This window comes from Heterodontus francisci, chromosome 34 (assembly GCF_036365525.1).
Source record: "Heterodontus francisci isolate sHetFra1 chromosome 34, sHetFra1.hap1, whole genome shotgun sequence".
NCBI lineage: Eukaryota > Metazoa > Chordata > Chondrichthyes > Heterodontiformes > Heterodontidae > Heterodontus > Heterodontus francisci.
The window spans coordinates 28,702,047-28,720,744 of NC_090404.1; the positions used below are offsets into that span (position 1 = coordinate 28,702,047).

Below are 18,698 nucleotides of genomic sequence, written 5' to 3' on the forward strand. Positions count from 1 at the left end.
GAGAGAGGGGAGGAAAGAACTAAAGAGATCTGTAATAGGATGGAAGGCATGAAAGATTAAAGGACAAAATGTGTGATTGTGCAGGGCAGAGAAAACACAAGGCTGTGGTGAATGGCTGTTTTCTGCACTGGAGGGAAATATACAGTGACGTTCCCAAATGCTCAGTGCTCTGAATACTGCTGTTCTTGATCAACATTATGGCTTTTACTTGGGGATAAATGGCACAATTTTGAAATTTTCAGATAACATGAATCCTGAAAATGTAGTAAACAGTGAGGATGATAGTAATAATCTTCAAGAGGACATAGACAGGCTGGTGGAATTGTCGGACATGTGACAATGAAATGACCAATGCAGAAATGTGTGAAATGATGCATTTTGGCAGGAAGAATGAGGAGAGATAACCGATTATTTACCGATTAGGCACACTACAGCCTGCCGGACTGAACATTGAGTTCAATAATTTCAGGGCATGACGGGCCCCTATTTTACTTTTATTTTTAGTATTTTTTTTTTAAATATTGTTTTTGTGTTTATTTTATTTTATTTCATCTTAGTTTGTTCACTTTGCCTAAATACTGTTTTTTTCATGTTTGTACTTGCGGCTATTCAGTTTTCAGTCCAGTAACACCCTATCTGTACTAATGCTTTGTCTTTCAACACACCATTAACATATTGTTTGCCTTTGCTCCATGACCTTCTGGTCGGTTATTCTCTGCGAGTTTGTCCCATCGACACCTTCTCCTTTGTTATCTCTTGCCCCACCCCCGCTTGACTTACTTAAAACCTTTCACATTTCTAATATTTGCCAGTTCTGCAGAAGGGTTACTGGCCTAAAATGTTAACTCTGCTTCTGTCTCCACAGATGCTGCCAGACCTGCTGAGTATTTCTAGCATTGCTTGTTTTCATTTCAGATTTCCAGCATCCGCAGTATTTTGCTCTTATTGAATCATACCCCCATTCTGTAGGTTATGTCTACTCCTGTGAGGAGCTCACTGAAGCTTAGGTGAAAATTGTGGTGGGGAAGATGAAGAAGAGAGTTAATGCGATGACACAAACTTGGCTAACGCTGGTCTTCACTGCGATAGGGAATGTGCTGGTCCTGTTGGTAAGGATTACAGCTTGCATGTCGTCACATCGTAGGCAACGGATGCTGACAAATTTCTGACGGCAGCCAATCTTGAGGAGCATCCTTCATATACCATCACATTGACGGAGTCAAAGGCCAGAACTTTAAATGGAGGCGGATGCCCCGCCCACCGGATAAATTCGGCAGAGAGTTCATCTCCACTGGACCTGGAAACCATGCAGCAGTTTGTTGTGCTGGGGTGGGGCCTGTGTGGGGCACAGGTTACCATATTACCGGGCCCACAAGGAGGCCGCATAGTATTACTGGGCCGCCTCTGCAGCTGATGAAGTGCCTGGCCGCTGTTGAAAAAATGCCAGTGGCGGCGGAAAGAAGCCCTCAACTGGCAATTAATTGGCCACTTAAGGGCCTCAGTTGGCCTGGAGCGGGCAGGCCATTTGCTATCTCCCCCGCTGCTGTTAAAATGGCAGCAGGTAGCCGATGGGAATGGCTACCCGCCTCCCAGTAGATTTTACACCCCTTCCCCCGCCTCCAACCAGCACACGGGTGGCATAAAATTCCAGCTAAAGGCTTTGGTGAGGTCAAAAAAGGCGATGTGCAGCGATTTGTGCTGCTCCCTGTATTTTTCCTGGATTTTCTGCAGAGTGAAGATCATATCTGTAATTCCTCTCAGTCGGTGAAATCCACACTGCAACTCTGGGAAGAGTAATTTGGCCACTGGAACAAGGCAGTTGGGGAGAATCCTTGCAAAGATCTTCCCTGTCGCAGACAGAAGAGACACTCCTTTGCAATTACCTCAATTTCTTGAAAATAGTCACTAGAGGTGGTGCAGTCATGTTGGGAGTGTATCACTGCTGTGTTGCAGGATTTCCGCCAGAATTCCAGTTACTCCAGAGGCCTTGTTGTTCTTCAGCTGATGGGATGGCTTTTCCAACTTCATTCCAGGTCGAGGCAGTGCCAAGTCTGCGCCGGGTACTGTGCTATGAAATGAAATCATAGACTCATAATCTAATTTATGGCACAGAAGGAGGCCATTTGGCCGATCGAGTCCATGATGGCTCTCCACGGAGCTCTGCAGTCAGTCCCTCTCCCCAACTCGATACCCATAGCCCTGCAAATCTATTTCCCTCAGGTGGCCATCTAACTTTCTCTTAAAGTCATTGATCTTCTCTGCTTCCACCACCTATGTGGGCAGCCACTTCCAGGTCATTACCACCCACTGTGTAAAAAAGTGCTTCCTCATATTCCCCCTGCATCTTTTACCCAAACGTTTCAATCTGTGTCCCATAGTCCGAGTACTATTTGTTAATGGGAACAGGCTTTCCTTGTTTAACTTATCTAAGCCTGTAATAATCTTGCATACTTCTACTAAATATCAACTCAATCTTGGCTGTTCTAAGGAGAACAAGCACAGCTTTTCCAACCTAACCTTGTAACTAAAATCCCTGGAACCATCATCTGCACCCTCTCAAGGACCCTCACATCCTTCCTGAAGTGCGGTGATAAGAACTCGGTGCAATATTCTACTTGAAACATAACCAGAGCTTTATAATTGCTCAGCATAACATCCCAGCTTTTATACTCAATGCCTCTATTTATGAAACCCAAGACCCCATCTACTTTACTAACCATTCTCTCAATATGTCCCGCCACTTTGACAGATCTATGCAAATGCACCCCAGGTTCCTCTGTTACTGCACACTCTTTAGAATTGTGCCATTCAGTATATATTTCCTCTCCTTATTCCGTCTGCCAAAATACATCGCCTCACACTTATTATTAAATTCCATCTGCCACATCTCTGCCTATTGTGCTCGCCTATCTACGTCCTGTTGCAAGTGGTTCATATCAGCCTCACTGTTTGCCACACCGCCAAGTTTGGTGTCAACAGCAAATTTTGAGATTATACTCTGTATTAAAAACTACAAATCATTTATATATGTAACATAAAAAAGCAGTGTTCCCAACACTGACTTTTTGGGAACACCACTTTCTACCATACTCCAGTCTGAAAAGCAACCATTTAATATGATTCGTTGTTTTCTGGCCTTACGCCAATTTTTAACCAACTGGACATGGACCCTCCTGTTCCATGAGCCTGAACTTTCTTAACCAACCTTTTATGCGGTACCTTATCAAGTGCTTTCTTAAAATCCATATAAACAACATCTACTGCATTCCCTGCATCAAACTTCTCTGTTACTTCATTAAAAATTCATTTTGATTAGTCAAGCATAATCTTCCTTTTACAAATCCATGTTGACTATCCTTAATTAATTCGAACCTCTCTAAGTGTGTCTGTTGATATTTTCCCTGATTATAGTTTCTAAAGCCTTACACAGCACTAATGTTAAACTAACTGGCATGTAGTTGCTAGGACTGTTCTCATACACTTTCTTAAATAAAGGTGTCCCATTTGCCACTCTCCAATCATCGGGCACATTCCCCGTATGCAAGCCATCTGGACCAGGTCACTTATCTACCCTAAGCATAGCCAGCCTTTTTAGTACCCCCTCTCAATTTTTATCCTATCCATTTCCTCTACTCTCTCTGCTTCAACTGATATTTTGTCAATCTCCATTTCCTTAGTGAACACTCATACCAGTACTCATTAAGTATTGCCCTGCACCTCTAAGCATATATTTCCCTCTCTGTCCTTAATAGGGCCCATTACACCTCTTCCTATTTGCTTACTATTTACATGCTGGTAGAAGATCTTTGGATTCCCTTTCATGTTGATTGCCATTCTATTCTCAAATTCTCTTGTTGCCAGTCTTTTTCTCCTCTTCACCTCCCCCCTCAACTTATTGGAGATGGCCTGGTTCTCACTTGATGAGTTCACCTGACATGCATCATACACCCTCTTTTTAGTCTCATCATCATCTCCCCCGTCAACCGAGGCACCCTATTCTCTGTTACCCTACCTTTCACACTTGTTAGAATGTTCCTAGCCTGAAGCCTGATGCATCTCTTCCTTAAATATAACCCATTCTTCCAATACACCTCTTCCTGCCAGTCATTGTTTCCATTCTACCCTGGCTAGATCCCTTCTCATCACATTCAAATTACCCCTCTTACAAACTAGACATTCTACCTTATTTTGTTCGTTCCTTTCTTGCATTATTATGTTATGATAGAATGATCATTCTTACCTAAGTGCTCCCTCACAAGCACTTGGTCACTTGGCTCACCTCATTTCCCAGCACCAGATCCAGCAATTCCTACCTTCTAATTGGGTTGAGAACATACTGATCAAGGTAGTCCTGCTTAACCCTTGATTCTAAAATTATGCCAAACGATATTTGGGTAATTAATGTTCCCCATTATCGGCACTCTATGGTTCTTGCACATGTCTGTGATTTCTCATCAGATTTGCTCCTTCCTCTCCCTCTCTTTCACTATTTTGGAGGCCTATAGAATACCCATAGTAGCGTGATCATACCATTTTCAGGCTGCAACTCTATCCAAATAGTTTCTGTCCTCGCCTCTTCAAAGACATCCTCCCTTTTCAGCACTGCAATGTCTTCCCTAATCTGGACTACTACCCTTTTTCCTTCTCCGTCTTTTCTGAATACTTTATATCCTTGCATATTAAGCACCCAGTTCTCGCCATTTTTAAGCCACGTTTTCGTTATTGGCACAAATCATATTCCCTTATTGCAATTTGCACTTGTGGCTCACCAACCTTATGCAGCACACTTTACGTGTTTACACACATGCATTGTAATTCTCTCTTTGCATTCCTCATACTCCTTCTCAGTCCACTCTCATCAAATAAGGAACTACTGCCTTCTCGAGTACTGTCTAATATTCTCACTCTGACCCCACCTAATACTTTGCTATCTCTTACTCTAGTGCTATCTGTCTCTTTCAATTCACTGTGCACTTTGGGGTTCCTCTCTTGTATTATCTCCTGGTTTCCACACCTCTGCAAAGTTAGTTTAAACCCTCCCCAATAGCGCTAGCAAATCACCCACATGGAAACTTGTCCCGGTTCTATTCAGGTGCAATCCATTTGGCCTTTACAGGTCCCACCTTCTCCAGAACTGGTCCCAGTGTCCCATGAATCCAAAGCTCTCCCTCATGCACCATCTTTCAAGTATGTTTGGGTTAAAGTGGATCTCGTTGAAATGCTCCCTCTGAGTATGCTGACTGCCTCTCTGTCCTCGATGAGCTCTCCGCCATTCCTGGCTTTCAGCGGGATGGGCCCTTGAGCATTTAGGCCGTAGACAGACTCTAACATTTATTGCAGAGTCGGCAGTGTAAGACCCAATCCCGACATTGAGTTTTGCGAACATGGGACCCAGACCTGCTTGTGAGCTTTGCAACCCTGGGGGCCCAGTCATGTCGGTGAGTTTGTTGACCCTGGGCCCAGATATGCTTGTGAGCTTTGCGATCCTGGTGGCCCCAGAGCTCGGGACGAGCTTTGAAATCCTGGTGGCCCAGGCCTGCTGGCGAGTTCTGCCGCCTCGGCGGGGGTGGTGGTGGGGTGGGGGAGGAGGGGGGAGGGCGTGGTGTTCGTATGTGGAATGTGCGTAGGTTTCAGTCCTGCTGGAAAAGAAGAGAGACCCTAGTAGGGAGTGGAGTGTGGTCCTGGTCGTGAAATTGTGCTCTCCGTCATGTGAGGGACGATGTGGGAGAGAGAAGGGGAAGGGGAATGAGGGAAGGGAATGTTGGAGAGAGTGGTAGGTAGGAAAGTAGGCAGAGTTAAAGGGAGAGGGAGATGGGGCTGCAGCGAGAGAAAGTGGCTAAGGGCGTGGAAGGCACCAGGAAAGTACCAGGGAGGGATCTGGGAGAGGGAGAGATAATCTGGGTGAGGGAAAGATAATCTGGGAGAGGAGGTGATTTAGGGTGTGGGTGGGGGTATGTTGTAGAAGGAGCATGCGAGTGGGTGAGGGAGGTTTGGGGATTGATAAGAGTGGTGGAAGGGTGTAGGTATTCTGTTTATGTCCCTGTGTCTGTCTTATGTATGCCTATCTGTCAGTTGTGTAAGCGTTGTGCAGTGGAGTCTGATCTCCAATTGTCTTGGACCGCCTTACCATTGAATAAAGATCTCACTCTGTCTGTAACATATGGTAGCTGGTCTGAAAGGGTCAACCCATGTTAAAACAATCTCACGCACAGACATCTTCCAAGCCTTAAAATGAAGCTGGGCACCTGGAACATCAGGACCCTCATAGACAATCCCAACAGTGACAGACCTGAACTTTGTATGGCTATCATAGCTCGGGAACTCAGGCGCTAAGACATCGACATCGCTGCCCTGAGTGAGACATGGTGGGAAGGAGGAGGCCAACTCCAGGAACAAGGCGACGGGTGCACCTTTTTCTGGAATGGTGATTCAGAATAGGAACGACACCTTCAGGGGTTGGAATTTCCATCAAGAACGAACTTGTCTGGCGTCTCGGTGACTCTCCCTGCAGGATGAGCGAGCACCTCATGACCCGCCCAGCTCTCTCTAATTAGTACACCACTGTAATCAACTCTTATACTCCTACCCTAGATGCAACAGTTGAAGCCAAAGATGGATTCTACTCTGATCTTGAGCAATCTCTAATCAGAGTCCCAGTGGAGGACAAGCTGATTATCCTTGGTGACTTCAACGCTAGAGTTTGGAAGGATGTGAATCTCTGAAAGGGTGTGATTGGCAAGGAAGGAATAGGGAAAACAAACTCCAATGGAATCCGTCTCTTGACAAAATACTTAGAACATGACCTTAACATAGCCAACACCCTGTTTAGTCAGAGGGACAAGTTCAAGACTTCATGGCAACACCGACGCTCCAGGCACTGGCACCTAATTGACTACATCATCGTCCAAGTAAGAGATCGCAGAGATGTCGATATCACTCGTGCCAAGACAGGTGCAAATGAACAATGGGCTGATCATCATCTTATCCAGTCTATTATCTCCATTAAGCTGTCCCTTAAACAGTGGCAACAACAGAAACCTTGCTGCAAGAATACAAACATTGAAAATCTCAAGGATCCTGCAGAGGCAGCTCTCCTCAGCCAACACCTCACAAGCAACCTCTCGACTTCCAACCAACATGAGCCACAATGTGTCCACAATGCCTGGTCCACTCTAAAGTCTGCCATAATCATCATCTGCAAAGTGGCTCTTGGCTTCTCTACCAGGAAACAGAGGGACTGGTTCGACAAGAATAAATGGGAGTTTCAAGTACTAATTCAACATAAGCATAAAGCATTCGTTGACTGGAACCACAACCACGTTTCAGAAGAAAAGCAGCTGGACTACAGGTATCTAAAGCAGCGGTACAACAAAATCTCGTGACATAAAGAAGAAATTAGTGAGTAGAAAGAACGTGGGAGATCCAACATGTAGTAGACAACCACAACATGTAGGGACTCTTCAGTGCTGTCATAATCATAGTGGACATGCGACCATTAACAGGTGAGAACAGTTGGCCTGCCCCGGATCAGATGGAAAGATGATGGGCAAAACAGTTTGATCTTTGTAGCCTGCCATAATGATCTCTTCTTCTTCCATTATCTCTGAAACTGGCTGACGTGTAAAGCCGATGCTAGCAGAGATTCACCTCGAGGTTGAGCTGACCAAGGTGTTGAGCCGAATTCAGGATGGATCCACCTCAGGGAGCATCCCGTCGTCTGCCTGCCATATTGACTGCCCGTTTGCATACCTTATTTTAGGGTCTGGTGGCTATCTGACGTCAATTATTTGTTTAATTACCTTCTCTCATTCAATTGTCCAATTACCAGGGGGTAGGTATCAAATGTGAACCATTTCTATTCCACGTCCCAGCCCATGAAGTCATCCTTTTGCCTATCCCTTGTCAGGGTATCTTGTTAAATTCACCCAGACAGTTGTTTAAATATGAGCCTCCCACCACTCCGGCCCTTAATTGGGCCTAGCAGTGCCTATACAATGGACAGATTCTATGTTGTATCTTTTGTCAAGTAACCGGCCGTTGGAATAAATCTCATCCATCATGGCTTAGCATAGATCTGTGTCAGCATGCAGCGAACTGCTGGGTAGTTTCTAACTACAGAGAGTGAGAGAGAAAGAGAGAGGGAGAGAGAGAGAAAAAGAGAGGGAGAGAGAGAGAGAGAACTACTTCTATAATTCTCAATTTCTTAATGTTTCATAAGGCCTTGAGACAACCAATTTTTACATTGTGTTGTATGTAATTTCTCACCTCAGCACTTCCTCCAAGTGCTTTTCAAAATGGCAAAGTTCTGATTCATCAGCTGAGAGAAGCAGACAGGTAGTAATTGGCAGGAAGCATTCTTGGCCACGTTTGTCTGAAGCCATGAGCTGTCATGGAGAAACGCATCAATGTTGAGGATTTCCAAGGGTAAACCCTCTTCATCACCATCTGCCCCCTGTAAATCATTGCATCCCTACCTCTGGTCTGTCTGTCCTGTTGGTGGGATAGCACAAATCTGGGGTTTGTGAGGGAGGAGCCTGAGTCTTTGGCTGATCGGTATGGGCAGGGTGGTGGTAGGTAGGGGTGGTGCGGCAGCGGAGAGTATCACTATGTTGGATTTTTGCTGAACTAGTCTGTGGGATAGATCTCCCAAACTTGGCACTGATCCGTAGACGGAAGTGAGGATGAACTTGCGGGGTCAGCTTGCCTAGCTGTGCTCTTCTTGTGTCCTGATTCGATGCCTCCGTTTCAGCTCAATGTTGCATCTGATTTTATTCTTTATTTTTGTCATGCGTGATTTTAATCTGCATATTGACTGGACAAATCAAATTGGCAGAGGTAACATGGAAGATGAATTTGTAGAGTGCATCAGGGATTGTTACTTCGAGCAATGCGTTGCAGAATCTACCAGGGAACAGGCTATTTTAGATCTCGTAATGTGTAATGAGGTCGGATTAATACTAGATATCGTAGTTAAGGATTCTGTAGGGGATAGCGATCACAGCATGGTAGAATTTCAAATTCAGTTTGAGGGCGAGCAACTCAGGTCTCAAACCAATATCCTCAATCTAAACAAGGGCAATTACGGAGGTATGAAGAAAGAGTTGTCTAAAGCAGGTTGGGAAAATAGACTAAGGAGAAGGTCAGTAGATGAGCAGTGGCAGACATTTAAGCCGATATTTCATAACGCTCAGCAAACATGTATGCCAGTCAAAAAGAAGGACTCGATGAGAAGGATGAACCACCCATCATTAACAAAGGTGGTCAAGGAGAGGATCCAATCAAAAACTAAGGCATACAAGGCGGCAAAAACTAGTGGTAGGCCAGATGGTTGGGAATTTTTTAGGAACCAGGGGACATAGTTACAAAATAAGGGGACAATCATTTAAAACTGAGATGTGAAGGAATTTCTTCTGAGGGTAGTGAATGTCTGGAATTCTCTACGCTAGAGACTTGTGGAGGCTAGATCACTGAAAGTATTTAATGAACAGGTAGATTGATTTTTGAAATATCGGTGAGTTGAGGGCTATGAGGAGCTGGCACCAAATAAGAGTTGAGGTCTGGGGCAGATCAGCCATGATCCTATTGCATGGTGGGGCAGGTTTGACGGGCCGAATGACCTACTCCTGCTCCATTTCTTATGTTCTTATGTTTTCCTTTCTCGCTGTTTGGTACAACTGTCTTGGTTGCTCGGTCACTTCAGTGGGCAGTTAAGGGTCAACAACGTTGATGTAGGAATAGTGTCACATACAGGCAAGACTGGGTAAGGACAGAACGTTTTCTTCCCTGCAGTGGCACAAAGTTTCCCTTTAAAACTGCATAAAATCCATTTTCGTCCATTCTATTGCATGAAAAATGAAGATACAATTGACTACATTAACTTGTTTTTTCAAAGACTGTAACTAACATTACTGGTGATGTAACTGAGTCTATTTGTTCAGTGACTGTAATTAACATTAATAGTGATGTAACCGAAACTGTAATTAACATTAATGGTAATGCCATCTAATTATGTCTCTGGTGGGTTAATATCAGGTATAATAGAGATGCTTTGAAAACGAAATAGATCGTGTATAGAATCTTGAACAGACATCACTACTGTTCACAGAAAATGCATGCACCACCCAGAGGCCCAGCATATGCCATTTACTACACTGCTCTCGCAGCTATCGCTGTCCCAGGTAAAGTATTGCAGCAAGTTATTCGTTACCTCTTTGAATGTTCGACTTTATCTCAAGGGAAGCTGTAAAACAGAGGGTTGGAAGTCATGTTATATTTGTATGAAATCCTGGTTCGACCCCATCTAGAATATTGCTTTTAACTCTGAGTCCTGTGCTTCAGAAGGACAAATATTGGCCTTGAAGAGCATGCAGCACAGATTGAGCAGAAGGATATCGGACCTTAGATGGTTCAATTATGAAGAAGTGTTGCATAATTAATTTCCCCTGATGTTAGCAAATTAAGGGGCTATCTAATTCAGGTGTTTAAAATGAGTGAAAGGATTTGATAGCACAGAAAGAGAGAAACTATTTCTTCTGATGCGGGTGCACAGAGCAACCTTAAATTTAGAGCTAGGCCCTTCATGGTATATGGCCAGAAGCACAAATCTCGCAAAGGGTAATAGACGTCTGGAACTCTCTGAAAAAAAAGTTCGGAACAGAGCCTGAATTTAAATTGATGTGTATAAAATAATGAGAGGCTTAGATAAAGTGGATAGGAGGGACTTATTTCCCTTAGCATTTGGGTCAATAAATGGAGATATGGGTTGAAAGTACTTGATGGAGGATTAGAGAGGATTTGAGGAGAAATGTGTTCATCCAGATGTTGGTGGGGATATGAAACTCAATGCCTGAAAGGGTGGTAGGAGCACGCATCCTCACCACATTCAAAAAGTATTTGAATTTCCACTTGATATGCCATAAACTAAAAGGTTACAGACCAAAGTCTGCAAAGTGGGATTGGACTAGATAGCTGTTTATTGACTGGAACAGATACGATGGGCCGAACGGCATCCTTTTGTGCTCTAAATTTCTATGTTTCTATGACAGTTGTTAAGGCTTGGTCAATTGAAACTTCCAAGTTCAGATTGATAGATTTTTGATTGTGAGTCTGTCAAGGTTTCAGGAACAGAGATAGATAGATGGAGTTTAGACACAGATCAGCCATGAGCTAATTGAAAGGAGAACCAGGCTCGAGGAGCCGAATGGTCTCCCTCTGCTCATTTGTTTGTACTCTGTACATTTGGTGTCAAACAAAGAGTGAATTCCAAAAGGTGTAGAATGTGGAAACTCTGCCAATCTGTTCAAAACTACTTTCACTATTGAACTGAAGATCCCCAAGTTAATGTGAGCGAAAGATGGGGATAGCGGACGAGGTCTTTTGACCATCCCAGAATTGAGCACACCATGAGAAAATTAAGGTACACCAACTAATATACATCGTTGTAGGAATGACATGGAAACAAAGGGGCATCATTTAATATACATGGCTATAGGAATGATATGGAACCAAAAGGTCAGCAATTAATAGACTGGCTGTGGGAATGACATGTAAACAAAGGGGCATGTATTGATAGATATGGCTGTGTTAATTAAATGGAATTACAATTTTTCTTGCATTCAATATTTTTGTGCCAGATTAAGTAACAAGTCAAGAGATACACTTGAATTCCAGAATTATAACTAGCCTTGATGAATTAAATAAATCCATTAATCTCTAGTTGATTTGATTAAATCATTCATAAATTACCAACTTGCACTTCAGAACTGCTGCATGAATGATGTCAATGGGTGTATAAATTGGTTAATTGATTTAATAAGTAAGTACACAGTGATTTATTTTTAAGGAATGAGCTTACTGTGGGTAAATTACAGCTGAAAATGTTTGTCATAATTCAGGACAATAATTTATTCAGAATCCAATTTTGCAGGAGCAGTAATCCCGTGTTCCTGCTTTCATCTGTTCGGTTTATCTCTCACTGCTCCTCCCATCGGTTCGGTTTGTCTCTAACTGCTCCTCCCATCCGTTCAGTTTGTCTCTCACTGCTCCTCCCATCCATTCAATTTATCTTTCATACATCTTCCCCACATCAGCTGTTTCTGGTTCCTCTCCACTAATCCCAAACACTCTTACTGCTACTCCCGCCAATCCCCATCCCTGATGCTTTCAAGTCGAGCTCCTTGCTCTAACACAGTGAGTGGGCTCAAACATCCGGTATGGCTATTGGATTCCTCGTTTGGATTCTCCATCCATTCCTTTGCAGCCATCACCCAGCTCACATTTACTCAGCCATCCATTTGCAACTCGAAATCCGAATCTATTCCAGATGTTTACCGTCCATGATCCTCACTATGGATACATTTACAGCTTCTCCAGAGATCTTGGATTGTTTTTGATATGTCTGTATATTTAATTCTGCGTACTAATTCGTTCAGGCCTCATACTCCAAGAGTTACCATTTTACACTGCACTCCAAAGCCTTAATCCATAGTCCAGGTTGACTAGGATGTGTGCTGGGAGTGCTGCATTGTGGGGCCTGCGGTTCTCCCATGTCACGTTAAACCAATGTGATTGGGAAGAAAGTTGAAGATTGGATTGAAAGATTGAAGAAGGGCAATTCATTCTTTTGGTGTTCTGGACAATATGCTTTTCTCAATCAGTGCGGTCATTCCGAGTATAACTGGTTAATGGCCTCACAGCTGTTAGTGTGGCCTGGCTCACGCAGGCTGGCTGCTGGGTCTGCCAAGGGGAAGCGTTTCGAATATTGTGAGATACCTATCAAAGGGCCACATCATTACAAAATGTTTGCAATCATTGTTTCTTTGGTTGTGATATTAAAGATTAATTTTTGATTTTTAATCACTTCCTCGCTGTGTTAATTTTGCTTATCTCATTACTTATCTTAAATATGCATGCAGCCATGCTAGTTTATTTAATTTATCACTACACAATCGACCCTTCCAACTCCTTTGAAATTTCCATTTATTTTAATAGCTTTTGCTTCCCTGTCAGTTTTAATATTGTTTTAATTTCCGAGTGGTCTCTGGTCTGTCCCAGCTGTGCCTTGGATATTTATACCAGTTCCTATTGCTTCAAGTATCAAAGCTGTGGTACAGGATCAGAGGAACAGGAGGAGACCAGTGAGCTCACCGAGCCTGTTGCACCATGCAATGAGAGCATGTCTGATCTGTAGAAACTTTAGAGAATTCAATTCATTACTTCCACTGTGACTCTATTCTGTAGCACCTCGCCTATCTCTCTCCCTTTTTCTTACAGTCAATTTAGTGGCGATTGTGATCTTGTCTCGAGGAAGGTGCGGTCTCTCTAGATGTATTACCCGGTACCTGGTGTCCATGGCGGCAACGGATCTCCTGGTCATTATCACTGCTGTGCTATTAAACCGGATCCCTGGCATTTACTTTCCAGGTAGCTTCCTGTCCATTACTCCCGTGTGCAGTCTCGGCATTGCGTTAATTTACGCATCCAGAGACAGTTCTGTCTGGTTAACAGTCACTTTCACTTTTGATCGTTTTGTAGCTATTTGTTGTCAGAAGGTGAAAACGAAATATTGCACTGAGAAAACGGCGGCCATGGTTATAGGAACAGTCTGTTTCCTGGGGTGTTTAATCAATATCCCCTGGTATTTTATGCATGAACCCATTTACACAATTGACAATGTCCCGTGGTACTGCAGACAGAAGGATATCCGTTACAATTCACTTTTATGGACAGCATTCGACTGGATTGACCGCATTTTAACACCTTGTCTCCCGTTCTTTCTGATTCTTTTGCTCAATGCTCTCACCGTCAGACACATTCTAGCGGCCAGCATAGCCCGCAAGAGACTCCGGGCCCACTACAATGGAGATAATCAGAATGATCGAGAGATGGAGAGTCGGAGAAAGTCCATTGTTTTACTGTTTGCCATTTCTGGCAGTTTCATCCTGCTTTGGATGACATATGTTGCACAGTTCTTATATGAGCAATTTACAAATGATTATAAAATCAAAAATTTCAATGACCCGAAATTTATTTTTCGGGAAAGTGCAAATATGCTTCAACTTTTGAGCTGCTGCACCAACACGTCTATTTATGCAGTGACCCAGAATAAATTCAGGGAACAGTTAAAAATTATGGTGCAATATCCGCTGACTCTAATAGGTAAAATGTTTAAATAATGAAAAGAGTTAATTCCAACAATATTTCAACCTTATATGAATAGCCTCCGCCTGCTTTATAGTTGGAAAACAAAGGTCGATTGTTCAATGGCTATGGATAAAGGTGAATTGGAAACATTTTTTCCGATTTGTGGCCTGTATCAAAACTGACAATATTTTATTAGTGTACATATTAGGTTTAGACAGTACAATGAGTGATGTAGTGATGTGGAATTTGGATGGTGAAAGTACAACCCAATTTACCGACATGTGATGCTCATATACTAGAGAGGCAAACATCCTAATTCGCTGAAAGGTGACATTTCTGCACCATGGAGAACAAACATCCCAGTTTATTAGGAGTGGTGGCCCTGTGCCAGAAACACAAACATCTCAATTTACTGAGAGGTGTCCTTGCCGTACCAGTGACATAAATATCCCAATTTACTGAGAGGTGGCATTTCTGTACCAGAGACACAAACATCCCAATTTACTGACAGGTGACCTTCCTGTACCAGAGACACAAACATCCAAATTTACTGAAAGGTGACCTTCCTGTGCCACAGACACAAACATCCCAATTTATTGACAGGTGACCTTCCTGTACCAGAGACACAAACATCCAAATTTACTGAAAGGTGACCTTCCTGTGCCACAGACACAAACATCCCAATTTACTGACAGGTGACCTTCCTGTACCAGTGACACAAACATCCCAATTTACTGACAGGTGACCTTCCTGTACCACAGACACAAACATCCCAATTTACTGACAGGTAACCTTCCTGTACCACAGACACAAACATCCCAATTTACTGACAGGTGACCTTCCTGTACCAGTGACACAAACATCCCAATTTACTGACAGATGACCTTCCTGTACCAGAGACACAAACATCCCAATTTACTGACAGGTGACCTTCTTGTACCAGTGACACAAACATCCCAATTTACTGACAGGTAACCTTCCTGTACCACAGACACAAACATCCCAATTTACTGACAGGTGACCTTCCTGTACCAGTGACACAAACATCCCAATTTACTGACAGATGACCTTCCTGTACCAGAGACACAAACATCCCAATTTACTGACAGGTGACCTTCTTGTACCACAGACACAAACATCCCAATTTACTGACAGATGACCTTCCTGTACCAGAGACACAAACATCCCAATTTACTGACAGGTGACCTTCCTGTACCAGTGACACAAACATCCCAATTTACTGACAGGTGACCTTCCTGTACCAGTGACACAAACATCCCAATTTACTGACAGGTGACCTTCCTGTACCAGAGACACAAACATCCCAATTTACTGACAGGTGACCTTCCTGTACCAGTGACACAAACATCCCAATTTACTGACAGGTGACCTTCCTGTACCAGTGACACAAACATCCCAATTTACTGACAGGTGACCTTCCTGTACCAGAGACACAAACATCCCAATTTACTGACAGGTGACCTTCTTGTACCAGTGACACAAACATCCCAATTTACTGACAGATGACCTTCCTGTACCAGAGACACAAACATCCCAATTTACTGACAGGTGACCTTCCTGTACCAGTGACACAAACATCCCAATTTACTGACAGATGACCTTCCTGTACCAGAGACACAAACATCCCAATTTACTGACAGGTGACCTTCTTGTACCACAGACACAAACATCCCAATTTACTGACAGATGACCTTCCTGTACCAGAGACACAAACATCCCAATTTACTGACAGGTGACCTTCCTGTACCAGTGACACAAACATCCCAATTTACTGACAGGTGACCTTCCTGTACCAGTGACACAAACATCCCAATTTACTGACAGGTGACCTTCCTGTACCAGAGACACAAACATCCCAATTTACTGACAGGTGACCTTCCTGTACCAGTGACACAAACATCCCAATTTACTGACAGGTGACCTTCCTGTACCAGTGACACAAACATCCCAATTTACTGACAGGTGACCTTCCTGTACCAGAGACACAAACATCCCAATTTACTGACAGGTGACCTTCTTGTACCAGTGACACAAACATCCCAATTTACTGACAGGTGACCTTCTTGTACCAGTGACACAAACATCCCAATTTACTGACAGGTGACCTTCCTGTACCAGTGGCACAGACCTACAACTATACAGAACAGTGTGCTTACTGTACCAATGGTGTAAATGTACAATTTACTACTAGTTTATAATCAAATTTGAAGTCACCTGACATGAGTTTTACCGCCGATTGGCCTTGGATGTCTGTGCTACAGACGCCATCCTTCATGAAAGCATGAATTGAAAGTCTGTCACATGCTTTGCCCTGCAACAATTTACTTTTGTAATTGACTGGCAATTGTTTATTACATCTGGAATAAATATGACACAATTCTATTGGTTACTTAATCCTATCCTTCTTTTCTGATATTACTAAGTTCATTGCTCTTGGATCTTTGTGTAGCATCATTGCACATGCTACGTCTGACAGAGATTAGTTTGGGTCTGATACAGAACTATCGGGACAGCGCAGAGTTGTGGGGATTGGTGGGGATACTTTTGGATTGAACCAGTCATTTGGAAAGAGTGTGGGCAGTCGGATTGGTATAAAGTTAAAGGAAAGTAGCAGCGCTGTGGGATTAGTTTGCGATTGAACATTAAAGACTATGGGGAGAGCGCTGACAGTGGGATTAATTTTGAATTGATATGGGGAGCGAGCAAGATGATCAGATTATTTTGGCTTGATATGGGGCTACGAGGAGAGAGCGGATTGTACAGATTAGTTTGGAGATTGATACAAGGCTGAACAGTGAGTGTGGCAATGTGACGTGGCATTGATAGGCGGCCATGGAGAGAGAGTGGTACAATGGAAATAGTTTGGCACTTTGACGCAGGGCTATGATGAGAGAATGGGCCAAAAGGATCAGGTTTGGACTGAGACAGGGTTGCGGAGAGAATGTGGGACTATGAGAATTGTGGAATTCCTTGATCTATTAATCGGAAAGTGATCCAACTCTTCAGTTTTGGATATCCTGAGATCGTGTATGGCACTATATAAGCGCAAGTTCCTTTCTATTTCCTTTATCCATTAGGTGTCACATATATCGATGGGCTCAACAGTTTCCTTCTCTAAATTTATGTGGTTCTATGGCTAATGTATACTGATTTTAAATTAGGTAACGGCGTTGTACTATTTATGAAATCACATTATTCATCTGTATCCGAGTTTAGATTAGCAAGGGTGGAAATCACGTTTGCTAAAAAAGTGGAGGAATAAAATAATTGCTCTTATTGTCTACTAATGGTGTTAACCAGACTTCGACCCTCTGAGATGAGCGAATATTTCTATACTTCTTTTATCAATCCAACGCCACAATTTACTGCCCGTAAATGTATAACTGAATCAAAATGTTTATCAAAACATGTTCCTGCATTCATGTAACGCCTTTTATGACCACAGGTCGTCCCAAAGAGTTGTACAGCCAATGAAATACTTTTGAAGTGTAGTCACTGTTGTAAAATCAGTTCTGATGAAAGGTCACAGGACTACAATTTTAATGCTGTTTCTTACCCCACGGGCGCTCGCTGACCTCCTGAATATTCGCAGCATTCTCTGCTTTTACTCCTCAAATAGTAGCCCCTGTGTGAGAGATGAGGGCTTATTGCTCGGTGGCTACTTGCGACTCTACCCCTCTCCAGTACAGCACAAAACTCCAGTCATCAGGAGCAGAGGTCTTAATGAGCACACTGTGAACTTACTGTTTATTCATGGCACAATATTGGAGTTTTTGTGGCCTGGTTTTCAGAATGGCTTGACCTCTTTACACACTACAGGTTAATACAAATGGGTATTAGTAGCCACATTCTAGATTCCCCATTATTTGCACAACAAAGTTCATGATTCACTGGATGCTTGCTTTAAAACTGTCCTGAACTGTAGTTTTGCAACGAGTAGTTGCATATCTGTACATCTTTGCACATTATTGAGTTAAATACAATCCACGAGTTCATCACCATCTGGAGATGTTTATCCCAACAGCAGTGTTATAAAAAATCAGAATAAGACGCAACAGAAGTTGAAAATTGAAAACATATTATCCTGGAAATTCAGCAGGTCTGTTGGCATTAGGGGAGAGAATAAAAGTGTTCACATTTCATGAAGAGAACTCAGAAGTTTACATTTCAGTGAGTGAACAAAGAGGTTCCCGTTTAGGGGCAGCTGCTTCTTCAGAAGATTCCAGGCCTCCCACATTAACTGGTTCGTTCTCCCCACAGAAAATGTCAGGCCTCAGCACCTACTTCTGATTAACCAAAAGTCACTTAAAGCTTCTGCACAATAAATCGACAGTAAACATGCTAAAGAAAGTACAGTCAGCGTCTTCCTCTGCTCCACACCTGCATTCGTGCATCAATGTTCACACTGCTGGGGTTGTCACCTTATGTGAGGTTTGGAATATTTATTTGCTTTTAGAATTGGGGATGAAATATTTCAACTAGCCTCAGCGTTTCCTCTTCGAATAAGAGCTACGAGTAATCTGCACCAGAAGGAG

At 43.1% G+C, this 18,698-nt stretch overlaps 2 protein-coding genes across 2 annotated transcripts in view; one reads left to right on the top strand and one right to left on the bottom strand.

Annotated features, from left to right (window-relative positions):
* The window catches only part of LOC137349252 (zinc finger protein 229-like), a 725,490-nt gene that overhangs the window by 463,992 nt on the left and 242,800 nt on the right, over nt 1–18,698 (bottom strand). The window lies entirely within an intron of this gene.
* On the top strand, nt 10,109–14,174 carry LOC137349273 (G-protein coupled receptor 15-like). The gene is made up of 2 exons (XM_068014803.1): nt 10,109–10,178; nt 13,273–14,174. Exons 1-2 carry the CDS (start codon nt 10,109–10,111, stop codon nt 14,172–14,174), a joined length of 972 nt encoding a protein of 323 aa, XP_067870904.1.